Here is a 22,486-nt window from a genome sequence, read left to right as displayed (position 1 = left end):
TGGAGTGTTGTTTGGTTTTTTTTTTGTTTTTTGTTTTTTCTTGGTTTGGTGTTTGTTTTTGTTTTGCTTTGTTTTCAAAAAGAAGGGAGGCATATAATATATCCAGAAAAGGGAAGCTCTGGTGTCCATTGTAAGATTTATTCTTTACTATTAGCTCCCACTTTGTGAAGTGGTGGTGCATAGTTCACAGGCAAGACGATAAGAGGGATTTTTAAAAGGACCCCAAAGAATTATGCAGTGCTTTTTGTGTCATAAAGTCAAAAACAAAAGAAAGCCGAGTTAGGATTGTGGTAAAGGTTTGGCAGGAACTCTTTTAAAACTGATGTGAGTACTGAATGCATAAAATCAGTAATCAAGTTGGGAGTCACATGTTGGAAGCAGCAAATGTGCTACATTATCTACAAAGATAACACACAGTGTTCATTTTTCTTAGTGGCTAATTTAACTACCGGGTTTTTATTGCTGCTTCTGCTCAGTCCTTCCATTATTAGCTGAAGCCGACATTTCCCACAAAAGTTCATCCTTGGTAGTAATAATTTGCTGCCATATAAAATAAATGACTTAACATAAAAGATTTTACTGATTGCAGTGCCAGTTGGCACTTTCTTGTTCTCTGTTGAAATGAGCACAACACATTGTCTATTGCAGCTGCACGACTACCCTGTGACTGTAGTGTGTTGCAAGTTTTAACATTATTGCTTCTGTATGTATTTTTCTCCCATAAATTATTCTTTGCAGAAGAATGTTAATTAGTAACTGATAGATATAAAGATTGCCAGGGACAGCCCATTAATTCCATTTACCTTAATGGCACTTAGGTCTTAGCTTGCAGTACAGATGTATTCAGACTGGATTATAAATGTAATTTTTTGCATCATTAACTACCCTGATTAATCTTAGACAGCAAAAGCATAATTATAGAAACACAGGCCTTTCAGTGTGCCAGTTTAAAGTTGTAGCTTTGCTTTTTTATATTTACATCATTGTAAACAATATAGCTTTTGAAAACTCAGACTGGGAAACAGTTCTTCTCCCTTAATAATTAACTCACACCTTGTACTAGTCATTTCTCATTTCTGCTTTTATTAATACTTGGGGTTTTTGAGGCTTTATTTTGTTTGTGGGTTGTTTTGGGGGTTTTGGGGGTTTTTTAGTGCCTTTTGTAACATGTTTTGCTTTTGCCTGATGTAATTACTGGATACTTGCATACTAATTGACCACCATAGCAAAGGGTTCCTTCTGCTCAGATGGTGTAAGGAAAGCACAAGTAGTCTGTGTGTGGTTTCTGTGGAGGCTCCACAGAGGAGAAACTTACTGACAGATGATGTCATTGTGATTTTCACATTACAGTCGTCATGAATACCCTGGTTAGAAGTCTGACGAACACTATGTTGGACCAAACAAGAGTAGAAGTTTAGATACCAGCCACAGACAGGAGCACATTTGATGAGGTGCTGGTCTTCCAGAGAACAGCTGGCAAGTGGCATGTTCTACTTGAGTTCATGTTCAATGCTAACAGTTCAGAAACCTGACCTGCCTGGTTTCTTAAAAGCTTTTGCTACACGGAGTTTTTTGGCTTGTTTTTCTTTGTTTTTGATCAGCAAAAGGTGATGTATCTCTACATCGATTGTGTGGCTTTGGTGCAGTATTGTCTTATCAATATGATACTGATGTGACAAATTCGCACTCTGATAAGCACATAATACTACTTAAAGTGTTAAACTTCAAGTTGCAGTTAATAACGAGAAAGGCAAGAAATGACAGAAAGAAATTGCACAGGTAATGCCATTTCAATAATCATAAATCTGAAAAGAAAACTAAAAGCAGTTACTTGAAAGATGGTGTTTCAGAAATGCCATTCATAAACACTTAATGGATGGTTCTCAAGAACATACTGGATATTTCAGGGTCAACTGACACTGCTGCATGCTGTGAATGTGCTGTGTGGCTCCTCAGAGTGTCAACTGAAGAATTTTTTGAAGGTGGAAGAAAGAAGAAAAACTTTTTGACGATTAATTCAAATTGATGATTGCGCAGATGCCTTTCTTAATAACACAGATTTCTTGTATGAGAAAGATACAAGTCCATTTCCAGGTAACAAACTACACTGTTGCTTTTAACTTTGTATTTGAGTCTCCTGGCTTCCTCTTCTTTCAAGCTGTAGGCACAACCATTGCAGAGGGAATCTGCTACACAAAATCAAGGACATTACAAGTACAGTTTTCTCAGTAGTGTTTGAAAAGGCAGCAGCACTTTTAACACAACACAGGAAAAGGAGAAAGGTAGAGGTTTGGAGCACTGAAGCTTGCAGCTGCTCCTGAAGGAAAAGTTTTTTTGGTGGTGTGTTGTTTTTTTTTTTTTTTTTTTTAGTTATCCTATCCATTAGCAGAACTTTTTGTGTCTGAGAGGTGTCAGGGTTAAAGCTTCTCTCCCACTAGGTCTTTTGAAACAAGAACGGAGAGCCACATGAAGTGTGGTGAGGGCTTGGCCAAGGGCACTGCTCTGAGTGACCTTGAAGGTGTTGGTGGAGGAAACGATGGATTCAACTCTGCATTTCGGCACAGACCTCTGTAGTGACCTTGAACCATGACTTACTCTCAGTTCTTATCTGTAAAATGAGGATAATATTTTCTGGCCTTTTAAATATGTCACAAAGATCCTAGTCATTAATGATTAAGCCTGTCACATGAATGCATGCAGTTATGTAACTATTAAGATCTGGACATAATTGTCAAAGCTGAGATCTACGGTCAAGTCTCAGTTTGAACTTGTTCCATCAGACTGTCAAGATAAGCAGGAATAAGTACTGGTGGATAGGATTCATCTCTAGTACAACTTCAGTATAAAGCTTGAAGAGCTTTATAGTAACAGGAATAATGACATTTTCATTGGTGATGTTATTTTTATAATCACAGATAATTAAATGGGTAGAAAATAAAAGCAGTCTTAGGGCCGAGAGCCCTGAAGGCATCTAAGAAGGTAGAAGTAAACTCTCTGGTGTTTGCACTGCAGTTTTGGTGTCATCTTCATTTTTTCAGAACTCTTTCATTAGTTGCTGCCATCTTATCGGGTCCCTCTTACCTATTCTGTACAGTAGATATCTCCAGGGCAGAGCTTTTACTATACAAGCACAGACAATGCACCTATACAGTATCCATAGGCATCAAATTATACATAAAAAATGAGCCCTTCAAAATTACCAGAGCTGGGCTGTTTGCACATTGTGGAGTTTCTTTTCTGAAAAGATATACTAGCAGTGCAGGTGTCTTTAAGTGCTTGACTTGCGGGCAACAGCTAGACAGTTCACAGGCAATAAAATTGCCTGTCTTCACATCCATAGGTACTTGTGTGAGGTACTCCAGACAGAGATGATTTTGAATCAATTATGCCTGTGCTGTCTAGTGCTAAGGCATAATGCTGTGAATGAGAACAAGTGGCTTTGCCAAAAGTTCTAGTACAGCTCAGTTTTCATATGTTAATTACCTGTCTGTAAGTGGTCTTTGTAAAGCACTGTGAAATATTCAGATGAGACTTCCTATTGTGTTTAAGTTCATAATATACATTAAATCCTTTCCAACCTGATAAACTCCAAAATAAACTCAATGGCACCCTAGCTGCACTGAATGTTAAGAGATGCTGCTCTTCTGGCTGGGGGTCGTCTGAGGAGATGGAAGAACTCTGGAGGCCACTTGCCTACAGTAGCTCAGTGCTTAGTTCCTTCATCTCTTCCTTTTTGCCCAAATGCTGTTTCCCATCCACATGTATTAGTTCATTTGGGGCTCCACACTGGAGGGACACAGAGCATCCCTTCTTACGCACTGGGCTGTAACCTGCACCACAGTCCTCATCTGGTCAATGAACCTCTGTCTACCTCGTGTGTGTCAGGATCCATACATCACCAATATAGTCGGAGTTGATTTGAGATAAGGGCATCCAGTTTGAGCTTACATGAAATCATGGAGAGACCAAAATCAACATGAAGTAACTTTAAACAATCAGAGGATTCAAGAAAACAAGTGAGCAAGCTCCAAGCCAAATTACTAGTATAGAAATAAACCATGTCATAATCTTCCATGACAGTGAAGACACGAATGAATTCCTCCTCTTTGTGTTGTCCTTTCACAACAGGGAGGAGGAAAAAAAACCAAAAAACAACAAAAAACCCAAACCCACAACTGAATAAATCTCAGAAACTGAAGGCCCCTACTACCTCCACCTTTAGATACATAAATATTTATTGATGGTGGAGATTGCTGGTTTAAGCCTGTTATGAGATTTCTTGAACTTTTAGACTAGTATTTTTGTATGCACACAAGTAACAACAGGTTTTCTTTCCTTCCTTTGTTTCATCTAATTCCCATTTGATCTATAAAAAGCTCAGAAGTCACAGTCAGAATGGCACTTTCCTGGCAATACTTTTTCTTACATTTTAATTTTGACATATAATTCAGATAAAACTTCAAAGATGAAATTGCATGGAAATGTACACTGTTAACTTTTCATCTTTTTTCCAAATGATATAAAAACACACTGAGAATTATTTAATGCATCACATTTCAGAGATGGGTAGTAAGGGATTAAAGCTCTTCAAGTGTTGAATGAGCCATAACTATATTCTCCACAGCTGTTCAGTGCACTCAGGATTGCATTAATGATTCAGTCACTAAGACATACAAGGGACTTGGAATGAACCTCAGTGGCAATCTGTGGAGAATCACTCAAAAAAGTGCAGTCACAATGTGAGTACCCATTGCAGGTATAAGTGTCTTTTCATCAAAAGGAATAATTTTGGTTTTGTACCATGAAGAGAATGTGAGATGTTTCAACTGGTGGGGAGTTGGATTAGTAATGTAATAATCTCCATTTGTTCTAAAATATTTCTTTTCTGTCTTTTCCTGCTTTTTGCATCCTAGAGAGTTTGAAGCAAGGATCAGGTTGATCTTAATTTTGATGCTACAAATACTTTATTAAAATGCAAACCACCTTCTGACCACCTATTTCTCTCATCTTCCTAGGATCTTGCTCAGCTTAGTACCAAATTCTAATTTTGTTTATGCATACATAGTTACTAGGCACAGCAAGGGTTATTTTCATTATTATGTAAGCTCTCAAACTATATTGAGAATTTACTACATTTTTTTTCCATTTTCATATTTCTCTCTCTCTTAGTGGAAGTGAGTTTCCTGAACACACAGTCACATCCTGGTTCAAAAATTCTGGCAGTTTTAGAGCTGATGATGTTATGGAGGAAGTAAGCAGGTTAATGACTTCTCCTATGGACCATAATCTATGAGCCAAGTAAAGTTAAAATATTTTTCGCATGCAAGGAGATACAATGCTCTTAATGATCTGTATGAGGGCTGTGAATATAGCTGTACTCACTATTTACCCCCATACTTAACCATCACCTGTTATAAAGGTGTATTCAGCTGCATGTGCAAACTGCAGCACTTCGTTCCTGTATCTGAAGAGTCTGGGGAACTTTGTTTTTCTTTGTTGACTGCTGATGATGAATTTAAATAAAATTGTCTTGAATCTCAAGATATGAGGCAATTTGATGACAATTGGTCACATAGTTTTATATTTTTGAATTTAATTAAGAAGGATAGTAGAACATTTCTTCTGAATTGAGATGTTTTATGTGTTTATTTGCAGTGCTGACCTAAAATTAAAAAAAAAAAAAGAGGAAAAAAAGCACCCATGGTGAAACAATTATACCAGCAAATGTGCGCACTTACACCTGAAGTGAAATGCTTCTACCAGATCTTGAGGACAGACAGACATCCACTTAAGAACTGGGAGAGAAATTCAATAATATTCTATTTGCTCTGCTGTAAAAGATTGTCAGAGACCTAGGGGCTAAAGAAGCAGACCAGCTTGGGTAAATGTTTAATCTGAAGTGTTGAAGTGTTTTAATCTGAAGCAGTTATAAAATGAGAATCTGAAACATTTCTGTCTCTCCAAGATTCAATTACTGTATTTTAGCCTTTGCTGTGTGAAAATATTTGCTCACTCTCACACTGCCACCCTCCAACACTCCACTGCACCATCCTCCCCCCCCCAAAAAAAAAACCAATCTCAGGATAAAAATATTCTGTCCCCATAACATTTTTTTTTTCCTTTCATGGTGTGAGGTATGGATTAAATGATGTCTGATTGTCCCTTTTAGTCTCTTATTCTCTGGTTCTACAAATATGGCTTAAGAATTGTAATTTCTCCCAGTGTTATATCTTAACTCACTATGACAGATTTTGACATTTATTGTAATGTTTTAAAAGTACGGATTTGATAGAGTATTTTAATGATTTCCAAAGCATCTCTCAGAGTTTTTCACGTAGGAATGTATGTAAACATCCTAAATAAAAACAATTTTTAAAATAGTCTGAAAAAGCATAGCGGCATGATCAGGAAGATTGCATTGTAGAATTATTTTCCCAGTCCTTAAACACCAGTCACTTCTCTAAAAAACATGTAGTGGTTTGTAGAGACCATTTTGGAGTCATGTACTTGTGAGCAATTCACTTGTAAGAGTGAATTAAGTGCCTCTCTGCCAGTACTCCGTCTGGCACACATCCTGCTCTTATTGTTGTTGTCATTAGAAAGACCCATTATTATTAAATACCAATTATAACATTTGGTCCAGTTTTCTGAAATTCATTCACATATGAATGATGCTATTGGGAATTTGTTGTGTAACCCTCATTATGCCTGCCAACCTTTTGTTTCAAGCTCTTTTCTTAAGCACAGAACATGAAAATACCCTTAGCTTTTTTTAATGTGTTCTTTTTTTCTCGTGAGCTTTTTTAATGTGTTCTTTTTCTCATGAGCTTATTTTTGCTTTGTTCTCGGTTGAAGCTGAGAAAACAAATGGCATTTGTGAACCCTAGGTTTTTATCTTTAATGGTATCTTTAGAGAGAGTGTAACATTTATCTCTTTGTTTTAAGCAATTGTTTGGGGTTTAGTCATAGTTTTACTGTCTGCCACTACTCATTTAAGTGAGCAGCTGAAAAGAGACACCACCCCATCTTTCCACACCGCTTTGGTAACGCCTGCTGGAAGTGGAGCAAGTAATTCTCTCACTTTCAAGCTGGTCTGTTTCATGTTAGTCTGTTATTATGCTGCAATTGTTGTATTGAGCATTGTCCACTGGATAGTTGAGCAACATGACAAACATGCCACATTTGGTTGCCTTTCATCCTCTCTCCTTTGGGAAAATCTTTTAGGTCTGGTAGAATTTTGTATGTCCTTTGGATCAGCACTGGGGAATAATCATGGTTTTGTAATTCAGAAGATTATTATCTGTGGTACTCTTGTTCTGTTTGTTGGAGAAACTAGAAAACATGTTTTGAATGAGATGGGACTGAAGAAGAAGAAAGGGCTATCCCATTCCAGACAACCAGTTGAATACCACCCTGGAGAGTTTTTTCTGAGAGAAGCAAGGCAAGTCACTTAAACCAAACTTTTCTCAGACAACTTCATGGACTGTGAGTCCAACTTGCAGTGCTAAGGCCACATTTAGCCTGTGTAGCACCTTCACAGATCCATCTGTGGCAACTGGACTGCTAGTGTTAACAATGAGATATATTTCTTTACTGTGTGGTAAACATGTGAAAGGCAGTATAATAGTATCATTAGGTTTTTAAATTGGGTAACTGGAATTAGTGTACACTTTTATTCTCAATTTCTGAGAAAATACCATCTTTTATCTAACAAAGAAGTTTTGAAAATAAGTTACTTATAGATGTGCAATACTCACATCCTGTGTCAGTGAAGACTGTAGGAGAGCCAGTGAATAGGCTGATAATTTCCATTGGGAGCCAGGTTTCAGCTTTATACAGTAAATGAGGTCTAGGGCTATTCACTGAACCCTTTGGACAAAACACAACATCATACAGTTGCTCGTTAAGTCAACATTGTCCACCGTCTGAACAGAACAAAGCCAGAATCTCAGGAAAAATATGTGAACATATTTTAAAAATGTAAATTCATAAAGGTGTTAAATTAAGGCTTATAGACATTTCATGTTTTAAGGGCTTGGTCTGCAACCTTAATGTTCTTCTAGTACTGTGTGTTTCTGTATTTAGCGTACGTACACATGCATACACAGATTTGTTCCAGTTTGACAGTCCTTCACATGTTGTTTAGCGTGTTTGATTAGCATAATCACTGTGTGATTATTTCTCGCTAGAGTTAGCATATGCAAATTCTTGTCTTTTGACTGACAACCATTATTAGACAATCAGAGTATAAGGATTTGCATAATCTCTATGTGGTTACAGTATTTCTTTGGAATACTACTGTGAATGCAAATCCTTTAGCTCTGACTGGTTTCTGTATATTCAAGCAGTTTTCCAGAAATACTGCTGCTGCCTCAGCATCTCATTGGCAAGTTGAAAAATCAACAAGAAAAAACTAATAAAAAAGAAATCAAGAGAGGAAGACTAGAGTCACATCAGAAAGGTGACTAGACAAATGCTACAATCAAATAGCTCCATTAAAAAAAAATCCTTACACTCTTAGAAGATTTCAACAAAAGAATGAAAAGTTTACTTTGGGAATTCATTCTGAAGTACTCTTCAAGTTACATAAATGAGTTATATTGTTTGGGAAGTCACTACAGTTTTCTTTTTGATAGATACCACTTTTTAAAAGAAAATTAATTATTCTGTAAATATTGCACATTATTGTAGTTGTTGCAGGTATTTTTAATGGTTTTATATTTAACTAGGTCGAATAATATTTCTGGTTTATGTATATGAAACGTGTCAGGTTAGTTCTATCCTGTTTCATTGAAAAGAGCAGAAATGGTAGACACTAAAAAAACCTATGTAATGCTGAGTTCAATTCACTGCATAATTAGTCACCATTATTATTAGGGCACTACTGAATACATTTGCTGTAAAAGGATAAACCATGCATGGTAGCACATCTAGAACATGTATTTTAACCATTTGACATCACATTGTTCTACTTGCGCATGAAACCAAAATATTGTTGAACATTCATTTGGGGGGTTTTAATTATGCTTACTAAGCTCTTCCCGTCATTCCGTTTGAATTGTGTTCTTTAATTTATAAGATTCTTATTCACAGATTAATGTGATGTTTTAAAAAGAAAAAAAAAAATGGACTGCTAGTGTTAACAATCGGATCTATTTCTTATGGAAATAAAAAATGTCAGTTATGCTTAGGATCAAATCACTGAGCTGCTGTTGAACTGTTCTGTTTCTGACCTGGACACCAGTATATTAAGAATGCGTCAGGTAGATTCTAAGTTATAGGTTGGACACTTCTGGAAAGCATTAGACCTACTACATGTGCTGCACACTTTGTTTTTTTTTTGGGGGGGGGCAGTTTAACATGCACAGTTAGTAAATACTTTGAAGAGGGTTTAAGATGCATGTGCACACACAGAAATGAACTGCAATGTGTGACACCTAGTAGGTCACCTGCAAGTTTTAGACCTGTTGCACATGCTTTGTCCAGCTTGAATGTGCAGCTGCCGTAGATGCCAAGTATCTCCTGGAGAAGGAGCCTACAACTCAGCTGAACAGTGCCCATCATATGGGCACTCTATATGGGCCATATAAGGCTGAATGTGTATCAATTCTCCAAAACATCAGAGTTCCTGCATCTGTACAACGACTAGCATGATCACAGGGGAAATGGTTGTTAATTCTTGATGCTACTGAGATTGGAGAGGAATTGCTGAATTCTCAATTGGAAATAGTCAAATTATGCCCTGAGAAAATTTCTGGCTCAAAAAGTTCCCCAGCAATAAATAGCAGTGGCTTTACATGATTGTGAAGCTTTCCTATAGCTTTAGTAACTGCTCTTCTGTGTTTCTGCTAGTACATCACAATTAAAATGCAATAGGCAGTTTTATGTTTGAACTGTTTGATGTTAAATCTGCATCCATCATGCAGATTTAAAAATGGATTAAGTTCACCAATAAGTATAAGCCATAGAGAATATGATAATATTTTGTTCTTTTTTTGCTTGGTAAGTCATTGTGTATGTGCTTAGTACAGGATTTACACTGTTTCCAATGCTCTTATTAGTTTCACCATTTGTTGGAACACAAGAGAATGAATGAAAGGAGCCCCTACTGAGTTAACTTTATTTCTTATCAATTTTACAATTAAGATTTTCATATGTGGAAATATTAATACCTTGCCTGCAGGCATAATAACATTACAGTTTTTTGACTTATTTAATTGTAAGTACAAAAATTATGTTTGTAGAAATGCAGACCTATGATAAGAAACCATACTCAGAATATCAGTCTCTTAATGTTATTTTCATTGTAGCATTGCATTGTGTTAGCATCTGGATTTTAAGAACTTCTGAGAGGTATTGATAGCTGTGTCAGTGAATTCACTCACCTATTCAAGTAATGGAGGTCAGTCTTTTGGTGGGTAATTTTTTGTAAATTACCACTGAAATGATCTATAGCAATTTTTTCCTGAGAGTTTCAATGACCTGATGTATTTTTCTGCTCATTTAGTATAGGACCATAGTGATTTGAGTCAATCTTCTGCAGATAATTTCTTTGGCTTTGAGGTAAAAATACTTTCTTACTTATGTCATTGTTTTAGTCCTATGATATGTTCTGAACAGGCTCTGGGAATCCACAGTATCTTCATCCTTTGACCTGGATGCTTTTGTTTATAGATGTTACTACAATTCCATTAGTTTACCGCCAACCTCAAGCATTTGAAATGCTCATGTCATGCCCTTTGGCTTTAGTATACAATTAAAAAAAAAATGAAATAAAAATAAGTCCCTTTGGTTTATATCCTTTTGTGATTTGAGCCTTTATGGATCAACCTTCCATGCTTTACTATTCCATCAGTTTGTTGTTGATGTTTTTAAATAGGCATACTCTTATGCCTCTGGGATGAGAAGTCACATAAAAAGGATTAATAAATTTTTTTTTTTTTTTTTTTGAAATTCAGGAAGAGCTATGTGTTTGAATGTCTTAGCATTAAAAAACAAACACTCTTCACAAAAACAAACAAAAAACTTCATAATTACTTGTGGAAATTATGTAAAAATTTATATCTCCAAAGGATCAAATTTCTCTGTAGGCAAAATTTACCAGCCAGGGTTCTCCCTTCTGCAGATATTTAATGAAACTTAAGAGATGGAGACTGGTCTACAGAAGGCCTTCAAGGACAGCAGCTATGGTGATTCTGGAAAAGTTTCCTTGGCAGGTCAGATAGCATGGGATCTCCTGGGCCATGTTCTTCATGATTTTGTGATAGATGTTTCATCCAGAAAAGTTCATGCGACACCCACTCCTTTCATCTGCAGTCCACAAAATAAAGACCTCTTTGTTGCTCTATGGTAAGCACAAGAACAAAGAAGAATGGAGCTAAGGTCATTGGTCTGACAAGGTTCAATTTGAAACAAGCAAGCAACACCAAAGGGAAGTGGTAATATGAAAGCTAAGAAAATGGAGTAAGAGGCCAAATTCTACCATAAGCTGAGTTTAAGCGTGGATTTTGCTGAAGTATGATAAGCTCCTGAAGATCCTGCAAAGAGAGTACGGTATTTGATCAAAGAAACTTTAATAATATCACGTTGCCACAAAATTCAGCTTGAATAAATACAATTGGCTATATTATTGCTGTGGGTTTTATGTATTAAGAACAAAAATTAACTGAATGAAATATGAAACGTTCCATTTTTATCTTCATAGCCCAAACTAACAGTTACATTGTGGTTTGCATTGAACCTTGAGCAATGTGCTCTCCCTGGACTGACCACAGGAAAAGTGTGGCACAGCCTGTGCTACATAGTAAGAGATACCTAGTGCTGGACAGTAGAAAAGCAAAAGATAGTAAACAGGTCCTTTTTGTGTTGTAACTTGCAGTGCAAATAAGTTGACGAGAGAAAGTAAACCTCTTGCAAACCTTTCTCTCCTGTACAGCTTTGACAGCTGAAACAATATTCATGTGAATTGCAAACCTCTCTGTCTTCCACCGTAAATGGGAGTAAATTAAATCAGTTGCATCCAAGAAATAAGATAAAAACCCATCGATTGTAATATAGTACTAATAATGAGTAAAAGCAGATTTTATTGAAGTTTATCATGATAACTTTTATTTTGAAAGCAAATACCATTTACATAAGTTGAAATACAATTAATACGTGTAATTAGTAATATTCAGCAAGCCTAGAAGTGCCTGGAGATTCTGTTAAGTATCTAACCACTTGCTGATTATCTCAGCTACATGATATAATTTCCCTCTTTATACTTCCCTGCAATCCTTGCTCTCTCTTTTTTGGCAATCAGCTGCCTCTCTTTGTTCCTCTGACTCTCAGCAGGGCTCCTCTCTGTCTTCTAGTGTCTGTGACATCTGAGTGCTTATCATGCTGCAGCTAGGTAGCCTGTTACCTCTCTCAAATTTCCTGCATAAAACTCCTGGAGGCTTATCTGGTGCTTTTGGTTGTTTATTTGAAATTTACGGATTGGTGGTATTTCCCAAATGAAATCTCCAGGAAAAAAATAATAATGTCAAATACCACTCCAGCATTCTGTCTCAACTCTATTACAATCTGGGGCTAAGTTTTGAAGTTTAATTCTGCTTTGCAGTATCAACGAGCAATTGGCAGACAAGGCATTCTTACTTTGAAGCATCTTTTCTTAATCAACTTGGATGCTATCCCGAGCACTTCTTCATTTAAGCCGCAAACACAAATCATCGAGTACACAATAAGGCCATGTAGCTGTTTATCTAGAAGTCTACAACCTTAGAAAGAGAAAGGGAAGTGCACAGTTGGATTTCTCTATCAGCAGATAAACAAAAGAAAATCTGTGGAGTGATTAGGAAAGAAGCTCCATGTTTTCCATGACACCAAAATGAATTAAATATAAAATAGACCACCTATTCCACCCATTCATTTTTCTCCATTCTGAAAAATCGTTTGTCTCATTCTCAATATCCAGCCCCATTTGGAGGTAGAATTCTTACTGCGAAGATGGGTAAATCCAACTAAAAAAATCAGTTGCTCCATCTTATGAACCATGGTGGTACCTTTCGTATAACCCTTAGAGAGCTGCTTTGATGGTTTTCCTAACATATGGCACTTGTGAGAGAATGTGAAAGAGTTTAACATGTTATACACTGAAGACTAAACTAATAGTATCTCACAACTGTGGTTACTGTGAAGGCAAACAGTTACACTGGATCAAAGAATGCACAATTTCTTGTTACTGTGTGCTGACTTATTCGTATGTCTGAGCTTGAGATTCCCCTAAGTATTTTAGACCTGCAGTGGATAAAGGAACAGTGCCTACTTTTCTAAAGAAATGTTGTGCTTCGGTGTGGTAAATCACAGGATACAAGTCTATTGGTACTGTTGGCATAAGACCTCTTGGGTAGTGGAGCAATCAAACAACAAAACAAAACAAAACAAAAAAACAAAAAAACCCCAAACGAACAAAAAAGAAAAAACAAAAAGAGCTGTTACTGTCTATTTACTTTCCTGCGTGGTGGTGTTCCTTCTACACTATACAATAGTATTTTTGGACTGTGTTACTGAGTAAAATGAGTGCCCCTAGCACATGATTTGATCACAGCAGAAAATCTTGCACAATATGCTGTAGTGTTTCAGAGCTTGATATGCTCTGACCTTAACCCCAAAATAACACTGATGGCTATGTTAGAGTGGCATCCCTAGTTTCTAGGTGGATTTGTGTTCTTTTAAGCTGCTGGTTAGGCAAAGGTATGAGGTATTTCACTTTCGTATCAAATGGAAGAGGATGTTCAAACCGATCATTTCTTCCAAACCTGTATGTAAAGCCCTGCCATTTTCTTTGTTCCTTTTTTTTTTTTTTTTTTTTTTTACCAATCTGAATTTCTTTTCAACAGAAATTAGTTTCATGACCTATTTTATATCTGACACTGAACAGCTGTCAGGTGATGCAAAATTTCTGTAGTGAGCTGTTCTGGATTCACTGCAGTAGGGGCCATGACTGTCTACCATTACACCTTCCATGAATAATTGATTACTCTAAGGAAAAACTCTGATTCTTTATTTATCAGATAACTCTTTACTAACAGACTAGAAAAAAGTGAATCATGGGGACATGAGCAGAGAAAAAGAGGTTTTTTCTTAAGACACATACAAATTATGCTATGTGGAGACTGGCTGACAACAGAGCTAGACAATTAGTTGTATTTATGTCAACGAAATCTATGAATTTTTAACAATACAATTTAAAGATAAAAACTATCAGTGGCTTTACCAAGTTGCTGTAAAGCTGTTACTAGATTTTTAAAATAGCTGTCAAATCCTTCATGTGTAATAGAAATGTAAATAATTTTAACCACTGTATTTAGGGAAGTTGATTTCAGTCCTCCATGTAAAATCTCTTGAGTGGCTGTTATGAAGCTCTATGCCAGAATGGTACATTTTTTTACAGGACCCTGCCTTACACACCCTGCCAGATCAGTGTTCTGGTAGAGGTTAGTTCAGAATAATGCTTTTCATGAAAGCTGAAATTCATCCTGAAAGTAGAGTTTATTCAAAATAGTTTCTTCCAAGTGGCTGTGAAAATAATCTTTGGAGGATTTAGATTTTTCAGAGGTTGTATAGAAGTTGTTTTATAGAAAAAATTAACTTATTGTTTCCTGGGAAGCGATTTTTTTTTTTGTAATACTGGGTGTTATTCTGGAATTATTTCTATGTAATATTCCTTCACTTTTCCATTGATCCTTTTCTTAGTAATTTTGTTTAAAATATTCTTATTTCATTTAGTGAACTAGCTTTTCTGTGATATAAAAAACATAAATTGGTGTTTTGATAGGGAAACTTGTTCAGCATTTACAGCTCATAGCTTTCTTTGGCAAAGGGAGATTGGTGCATATAGAATTGAACTAAGGATATGTATTGCAAGATAGCTAATGACAGTTTTATTTGTTCCTTTCTGTATTACCTCTTTGTAAAACTGCATGAAGAAAAAAATATTCATTTTCAAAGAAAAATAATAGTTTTCTGTAGTGTGGGATATGTTGTGGCGTGATGCAGAATCTGTTTTGAGACTATAGAGAACATAGCATACAGTGAAACAGCAAAAGCTTTTCTGTTTCTCTTTCTTCTCTCTTTACAGATGGACCCAATTCAAAAAGCTGTAATAAATCATACATTTGGGGTTCCTCTTCCTCATCGAAGAAAACAAATCATATCATGCAACATTTGCCAGCTGAGATTTAATTCTGATGTAAGTCGATCATTTTGTATCAGATCAGAAATATGTACTTATCTTCTAGGATGTGCCATAATTTGCATAAATTGAACCTCAGTGAAACCTTGTGATTTCAGTTTGTGGCTCAGCAGATGAAAAGGCTGTAGGATGCTTCAAATAAACACAATTATTTGGTAGTGCTTATGCACCCGGCCAGATATTCCCTGCGGATGTATCTCTGCAAGCTCATCAACTTCAGTTGTGCTGCACGGAGTGTAAATAGGAAAATGGATTGATCTATTACTGCTAATAAGGCTGAAATATTTGCTGGATCCTAATTCTTCTAGCAGCCCTGTTTATCTTTGCTTTCCTTTTCAGGCAGTAAATGTTAGAAGTTATTCAGATATAGTCCTTGTGAATATACCTTCCTTTTTCTATCCAACAATATCTATCTAGCCAGAACTGTATTTTAATGTTCCTGTCAGTACAATATTTTTTTTCAATCTTTCTCTGTTCTTTCTCTCTTCTTTCTCTCTTCTTTCTCACTTTTCTTCTACTTTTCTTCTACTTTTCTTCTACTTTTGTCTTTTTTTTAAAAAAAAAAGTAGGTGATTTTTTTGTCAGTTGACTCCTACCTCACATCCTCTCACTCCTCTAGCAATGAAGTAGAGCAAGCTGAACTGGAAACTGGAAACTCATCCTCCATTATTGCCCAAGAAAGCTGTGCTCCTTGACAAGGAATACCTGCTCTGTCACAGAAAAGCCTCTTGGAAGCCTCCTTTATTTCTTTCTTCAGTATCAATGTGTGTGCAGGCAAAACCTGACATAGAACAATGTATTGTCTTCTGCAATTCTAGTCTCTCCAGGAAGTTTCTTGACATGGTCATCTCTGATGGAAACTTATCTTCCTCTATCAAATGTCTTTCAGTTACTGTTTTAGTGATGTAAATATGGAAGTTACTTCTGTCAGAATAAATATCTTTGAATTTAGAGTGAGGTCTAACCCAAAAACATTCACAAGGTTCCTTCTTCATGCCAGTCATATGAAGAAGTGGAATAATTCTTTTGCACTGCTGCTTCTTTGTAGGCAGCTATTTATGTACAGTTAGTACCCATTTTTAGTTCATCAATTATTTATCAAAGCCATGAACTTTTCGAAAACTTAAATTGAACCTTGAGTCCTTCTTTTAAGGACTGGCCACCTAGGGGTTAAAATAATAGAGCTTTCCTCATTCCCCTCAGTTTTTTATTCCTTATAAATAATTTTAAAAATATCTCAGTCGCAATTTCCAGACCAGTCAGCATCATGTGCTTACTTTCACTGATTACTCCAGGTTTTCCAGTTAATGGACCTGAATGGACACTTTCCTCTGACAACATTGACATCATTCTTGAATGGTGGTGCAAGTAAGGGTAATACATTCTCTGGAGCTTTCGTGTCCCTCAAAGTTAAAAATAGGAGAGTCAAATTAGGCTCTTCCATTTAGAATTCAGATGCTAGAATTAGGACTGTGGATACTGAGCCATTCATGGGGAGGGATGATGGAGACTTCTGGGCCACAGTGTATCTCACTGACTGAGCAGCCCAGCTCATCACTCATAATCTTCAGCTTTGCCTTGGGAAAAAACATGTCCCACGGAATCATACACAGTGTACAGCTACAGGAAACATCAAACACTTCAGTGTTACATACCAAAGTGAAACACCTTTTTTTCAAAGAGGGTATACCATTTGTTAGTCTGCAAAAAAAATCCAGACGAAAGATAGAATGAACTCACCATTAAAATGATTTAGTCATTAGCACATACACAACTCAGACTGATACATGGAGTGGAAAATTTTCCAGCTGACAGGAGCTAGGCATTTTTCAGAATACAATGTTTGAAATAAAAATTCTTCTATACAGAAGCAAACAAGATATCAGTAGACACTGATACTTCTTATTCAAGGACTACTACGCTCCCATACAGTTCCTTTTCTTTTGCTCTTAAAAAGGATTCCAAAGAAGAGAGGGGGAAGCAGCACTGGCCATTTTCAGAGTAATCAACAGTGTCCAAAAAAATGGTTTCAGAAGAAATCTATTCATTTAAACTGTTCACAGCAAATTCTTGGAAGAAAAGGTGTGAAGCAGATACTTAGTTGTTGCTTCATATCTTCAAGTGATGGACACTTGAATTCCAATTTGCCAACACTGTTCAGTAGAAGGTTGTTCTAATGCTCCCCTCTTTCAAAGTAGATCAATATCATTCAATTTATGGAATGGAGAAACCTTCTTGCGGAGTATCTTTCACCTCCCACTTTTAATATTCATCTAATTTTTAAAGCAACCCAAGTGTTACTGATTGATTTGAGACGTTATGATCCAAATGCTTCCCAGTGATTAACCTGGGACAATATCTCTCCCCCTTTTCCCTATCACACAGTAGAGATTTGTGGGGATCTATATGATGGTCTCTTCTCATGCCAGTGTGTATAGTTATTGCTGCTGAAAATCACAAAGTGCTCCGCTGAGGCTTTTCAGAGTTCCACTGCAGTTTAGAAATGCTTTTCTGCAATGTGAAGGGAATAGGCAGAGCTAAGTTCCTCAGTTGCTTGGGTAATTCTGATTCTGATCCAGCAGTTTTTGAAGCAAAAATGTGCTAAACTAAAGATTAAATGGTGAGACTTAAAAGGAAAGATTGTCCTAAATAAAAAGAGCTATTAGCTATCATTTTTTGATTATTCTACTGTACGAATGGCAAGCACACACGTATTTTTTCTCTTATTATTACGAAAAAGTTTTCATTTACTCAATATTCCTACCTTTCATTTTCATCATATTTTGTTGAACATGATTTAAAACCATAACAACAATAAATAGCTTTTCTGTTCAGAAACCTAGAGCTTTGTGGCTGTTCTACCAATGCGTCTTTATTTTTAGATGCTGCAGATAGGATTTATCAGAGAGTAATAAATAGAAATTCCATTTACCTAGTGCACAACAGTATTATGAAAATGTTTACAATAAAACTGTTGTGTGAGGTTTTTCATTTTCGCAGAGAATACAGAATTTTCTTCCCTTTGATACAGATTTCTTTCAGAGCAGAAGAGCTTTTTTTCTGGTTACATGCTATCAAAATTACATTTCAAAGAAAAATGAGAGAGGGCAGTACAATAGTCTAAAATCGTTTAACTTCTTTCTAAAGGAGTTATCTATAAATCTTCATGACAGCTGTGTGCTCAGTATTTCTTTTTAAAATAAATCTTCTCATACAAGGGAAGGGAGGAATGAGCAAGTAACCAAAGCCTCTCCATGCTGAGAAAATACATTAGAACAGCAGAGCTAGGTTCTGAGGAGTCAGTTTTTTTGGTTGTTGTTTAATTTATTATTATTATTATTTATTGTTTTTATTTTTTGCATTGAGAGAGATCTATATATAACATTTACGTTCACATTGTTCATCCAATGCAGGGCAAAACATTTAAGTACGTGCTTAGCTGCAAGTGTGTGGGTTGCCATTTAGATTTTGGCAGCTGCTGAGAGCTATTGCACCAGTCCAGAAGAACTGTTAAATGCATGCTTTGTAGTAAGCACTAAACATCTGCTAAAAGTACGTTGTGAAATGAAGTCCAGCTGACTTCAGCAGGACAACTCATGTGCCTATATCTAGTTGTAGAAGAAAATTTTCAACTAACATGAGTGATCACTAAAAAAAAAGAAAAAAAAAATCCACCTCGACAAAACCTAAACAACCCCATAGCTTGGAAAAAAGGAGCTAACTGAATTTATCTCCTTTTCTGATCACCTGTCTTGACTATTTGATCTTCCTTTGCCCACATTTCTAATTTTATTATTTGATGCAGGTAGTGACAGTGTCTGTTAATAAAGTCAAATCTTGCAAAGGAATTCTCTCTTTCTCTTCCCTCTCATTTAATGCAGATGGCTGAATGATAATCCAGCTTGCCTTTAGAGAAATGTTGGGCAGCATTTTTATGTACTCACAGGACTTGAATTCCATTATGATACATTGTAAAAATATTTCCAAATATATTAACCAGAAATTATTGTTTGACTTAAATAGCAACAGTAGTAATATTCTTCTGAAAACCATGAGATGAATGCTCATCATGGAGTCCTGATTTGTTGGGTTTTACTTTGGTTTTTTTCCATCTCTATAAAGCAAAGATACCACTGAATTGATAGATAGTTCAACTGTATGAAGTTATCAGGATTCAAAAAGTACTGCTCCAGTAAAAGAACAGTGAAATATTTTTTGGAGGATAAAGATGCAATATAGCCCCACAAGAATTTTACTATGGTTCTAATTTTCATAAGGAAAGAAGCAGGACCAGAGGACTTATATCCTGTTTAGGTTATGCTTGATATGTAGGACAAATGATTAAAGTATCCATTTGTAAGCACCCAGGGGATAATAAGGTGATAAGAAACAGCCAACATGAATTTGTCAAGAACAAATCACGGCAAACCAATCTAATTCTCTCCTTTGAAAGGGTAATTGGTCTAATGGATAATAGTGAATAAATAGATGTGATATGTTTTGGCTTTAATAAGGGTTGATACAGTCCTATGTGACAGCCTTGTAAAGTAAGTAAGGGAATATGGTCCAGATGAAATTGTTAAAGTTGGTTGCATAACAGGTTGAAAAACTGTACTGAGAGTAGTTGCTGATGATTTCCAGTCAAAACAAAAGATCACTACAAGTCTAGATCTGCAGGAGTCTGTTCCATGTTTGCTGCTACTCTAAATTTTTGTTAGCAATGTGCCTGATAGAAAAGAGAGTACATATACCAGGTTGGTGGATGACACATAGATGGGTGGTGGCAGGCGGTTGATGGAACGTGGCAAGTTCGAGATTGCAGTCCAAAATTATCTTCACCGGGTAGAGAAAATAGTCCGTAATTCTGACAACTGGAGTAAATAAAAGCACAAGCTATTGTGCTTAGACTGGAAAAATTAAATGCACAAGTAGTAAAATGAGAAATGTCTGACTTTATGGGCAAAAGGAATAAAAAGGAATTATAGTGAATCACAATCCAAATATACATCAATAATTACTAATGGGAAAAAAAACCCCAAAACACTAATCCTATCATATTTTTTCCCCCAAGAGTGTTACATTTATCAATAGACAGGTAAGTATTCCACAGTATTTGAAATTGGCAATGCCTCAGGTGAAGAATTATTTACAGCAGTGGTCATCACACTTTAACAAAAGCATAATTAGGTGCTGAATTTAAAGGACATCCACAAGATGTGAAAACATTTCACTGAGCTAGGGAAAGCGGAAATAACTGGTTAGATGTACAGTGGAAAATATAGTATATGAAAGGAGGTTAATAAAATAACAGTGACCAACTGATCTTTGTGTGCTTTGGTTTTGATAAAATAATTTGATTAATTCTACAGTTTAATTTGTTTCAATTTTTTTTTGTTGGAATATTTGATGAGAGAATTCTATCTATAATGGTAAGTGAAGTTCTGGAAGGAAACACATAAGGACAGTTGTGGGTTCCTTGTCAGCAGGGTCTTAACGAACGAGACAGTTGTTTCTAAGGATGGACAGGAAATGCTGAGTGTAGTCCTGGAGCTGAGAGATTATATGACCAACTAACTTACAAACCTGCTTCTGTGTTTTGGAAGAGGTAATAGAGATTTCAGTTCTTGTCCATGACAATTGATGGTCACACCTGGCCGGCGGCCTCTGTTTGCAAAGAGAGAGGAACTTTCAAAAATTGGTCCATTAAGAACCAGGAAAGGCTGATACTGCTAACTGCTTGAGGTTACTTAGAATTTTCACTTCTGATTTCAAATCTGTTAATTTCAACTTTCAGAGATACACTTAAGTGATGTTTGAAGCTATGTGTACTATTTGCCTCAATCTCCGTTCTGTGTATGACTATAACCACATGTTCTTATTCTTTGCATGTTTTGTTGTGCCTCCAATTATGGGTTGGATTTAGATTTAGATTTCCAATTAACCTTTAGATTTAGAACCCTGCTTTGGTATAAAACCAACAATTTCTGCTTGAATTGTGATGCACAGCTTTCTTAATCAAAGTCACTTGTTGCAGGTATTGTTAGGCATCAAGCACATTTACCTATTATCCTGGGGCAATTTTACTTCTGATCTTTCCAGACCAATGCATCCTAATTTTGTGAAGTCATCAGCCTGAATCTTTAAGGAGATTCTCTTCTGCAAACCTTTACAGATACTCAGCATCCTCTTACATACGTATATATGCTACTTCTTTCTAATAATGTACTGTCTTTCCTATATTGTGGAGTTCGGTGCAAGCAGAAACAAATGCTGATTTCATTTGTGGAATTGCACATGCCATTCATTTGAGATCAGAATGTGAGTCAGAATGGAAATACACTCATAGGTCAACACTTTTTCAGAGATATTGGTTTATAGTATTCACTGGAAAAAATAGCAAGTAATGACAGAAAGTGATTAACGCAGAGATTTCCATGGGATATTTGGCATTTGTATCAACACATTATGGAAACAAAGAATTGTTAAAAAAATAATTCAATATATTTGTTTTTTTGGCATTCCAAAAGTCTAATCAAGTAGCACAGAATATTTTGCATCTACATTGCATATATGACAAATTTGAAAAAAATCTAGTCTTTTTTCTACCCAGTTGAACATTCAGTGGAGTCTGTTTTTATAAACCTAGCCTGCACATTTTAGAAGCATTATCCCCTCTTTCCTAGACCACAGTTTTAAAGGCTTCAGTATGAATTGCAGTCAGGTCTTGTGCAGGTCTGGTCTTTCCTATACTAGAGAATTCAAACTTTTTTCTTTTTGTTTTACTGTCTGTTGTATTTTGAAAGATTTTTTTTTTACTTCAATTCTGTCTTCTGTTACGTGTTGTTTTGTTCTGAGATGTTTGTAAGTAACCTTTTTCATGTAGGAAATAAGTAACTTAATTTATAAGTTACAAAATCCAGAATAGTCTGTTGAACAGTAGTAAAGAATTTTCACATAACCTGTAGTTGTTTAAAGCATTTCTAAAATGCTTAATAGAAAGTGTAAGTAATCTCATTATGATGTATGAAGTATTTTTTCCATAAGGTTCACCTTCTATACAGTACTTTTATGCACCTATACAACCTAGAATCAGAAATGATTCATGTCTGCCACGGCACCTTGTTTAGCTTCTGACTTTGGAGGTGTTGAACTGATCACCTGAGGACATGGATATATCCTTGCCTCTTCGCCATTGTCTACAAACCAAACATTTCAAGTGATCCTCAGTAACTGCTGTTACGTGGTTTCTCA

General features: G+C 36.1%; 1 protein-coding gene across 9 annotated transcripts in view; it reads left to right on the top strand.

The window, feature by feature from the left end:
• Window positions 1-22,486, top strand: part of ZNF385D (zinc finger protein 385D) — a 428,288-nt gene that overhangs the window by 316,961 nt on the left and 88,841 nt on the right. For all 9 annotated transcript variants that reach the window (XM_065630222.1, XM_065630223.1, XM_065630230.1 and 6 more), the window contains one exon: window positions 15,122-15,232. In XM_065630222.1, the coding sequence (XP_065486294.1) occupies window positions 15,122-15,232 (111 nt within the window). The remainder of the gene's footprint in view (window positions 1-15,121; window positions 15,233-22,486) is intronic.

Source organism: Caloenas nicobarica, chromosome 2 (genome assembly GCF_036013445.1).
Source record: "Caloenas nicobarica isolate bCalNic1 chromosome 2, bCalNic1.hap1, whole genome shotgun sequence".
Taxonomy (NCBI): Eukaryota; Metazoa; Chordata; class Aves; order Columbiformes; family Columbidae; genus Caloenas; species Caloenas nicobarica.
This window is presented reverse-complemented; position numbering and strand designations above follow the sequence as displayed.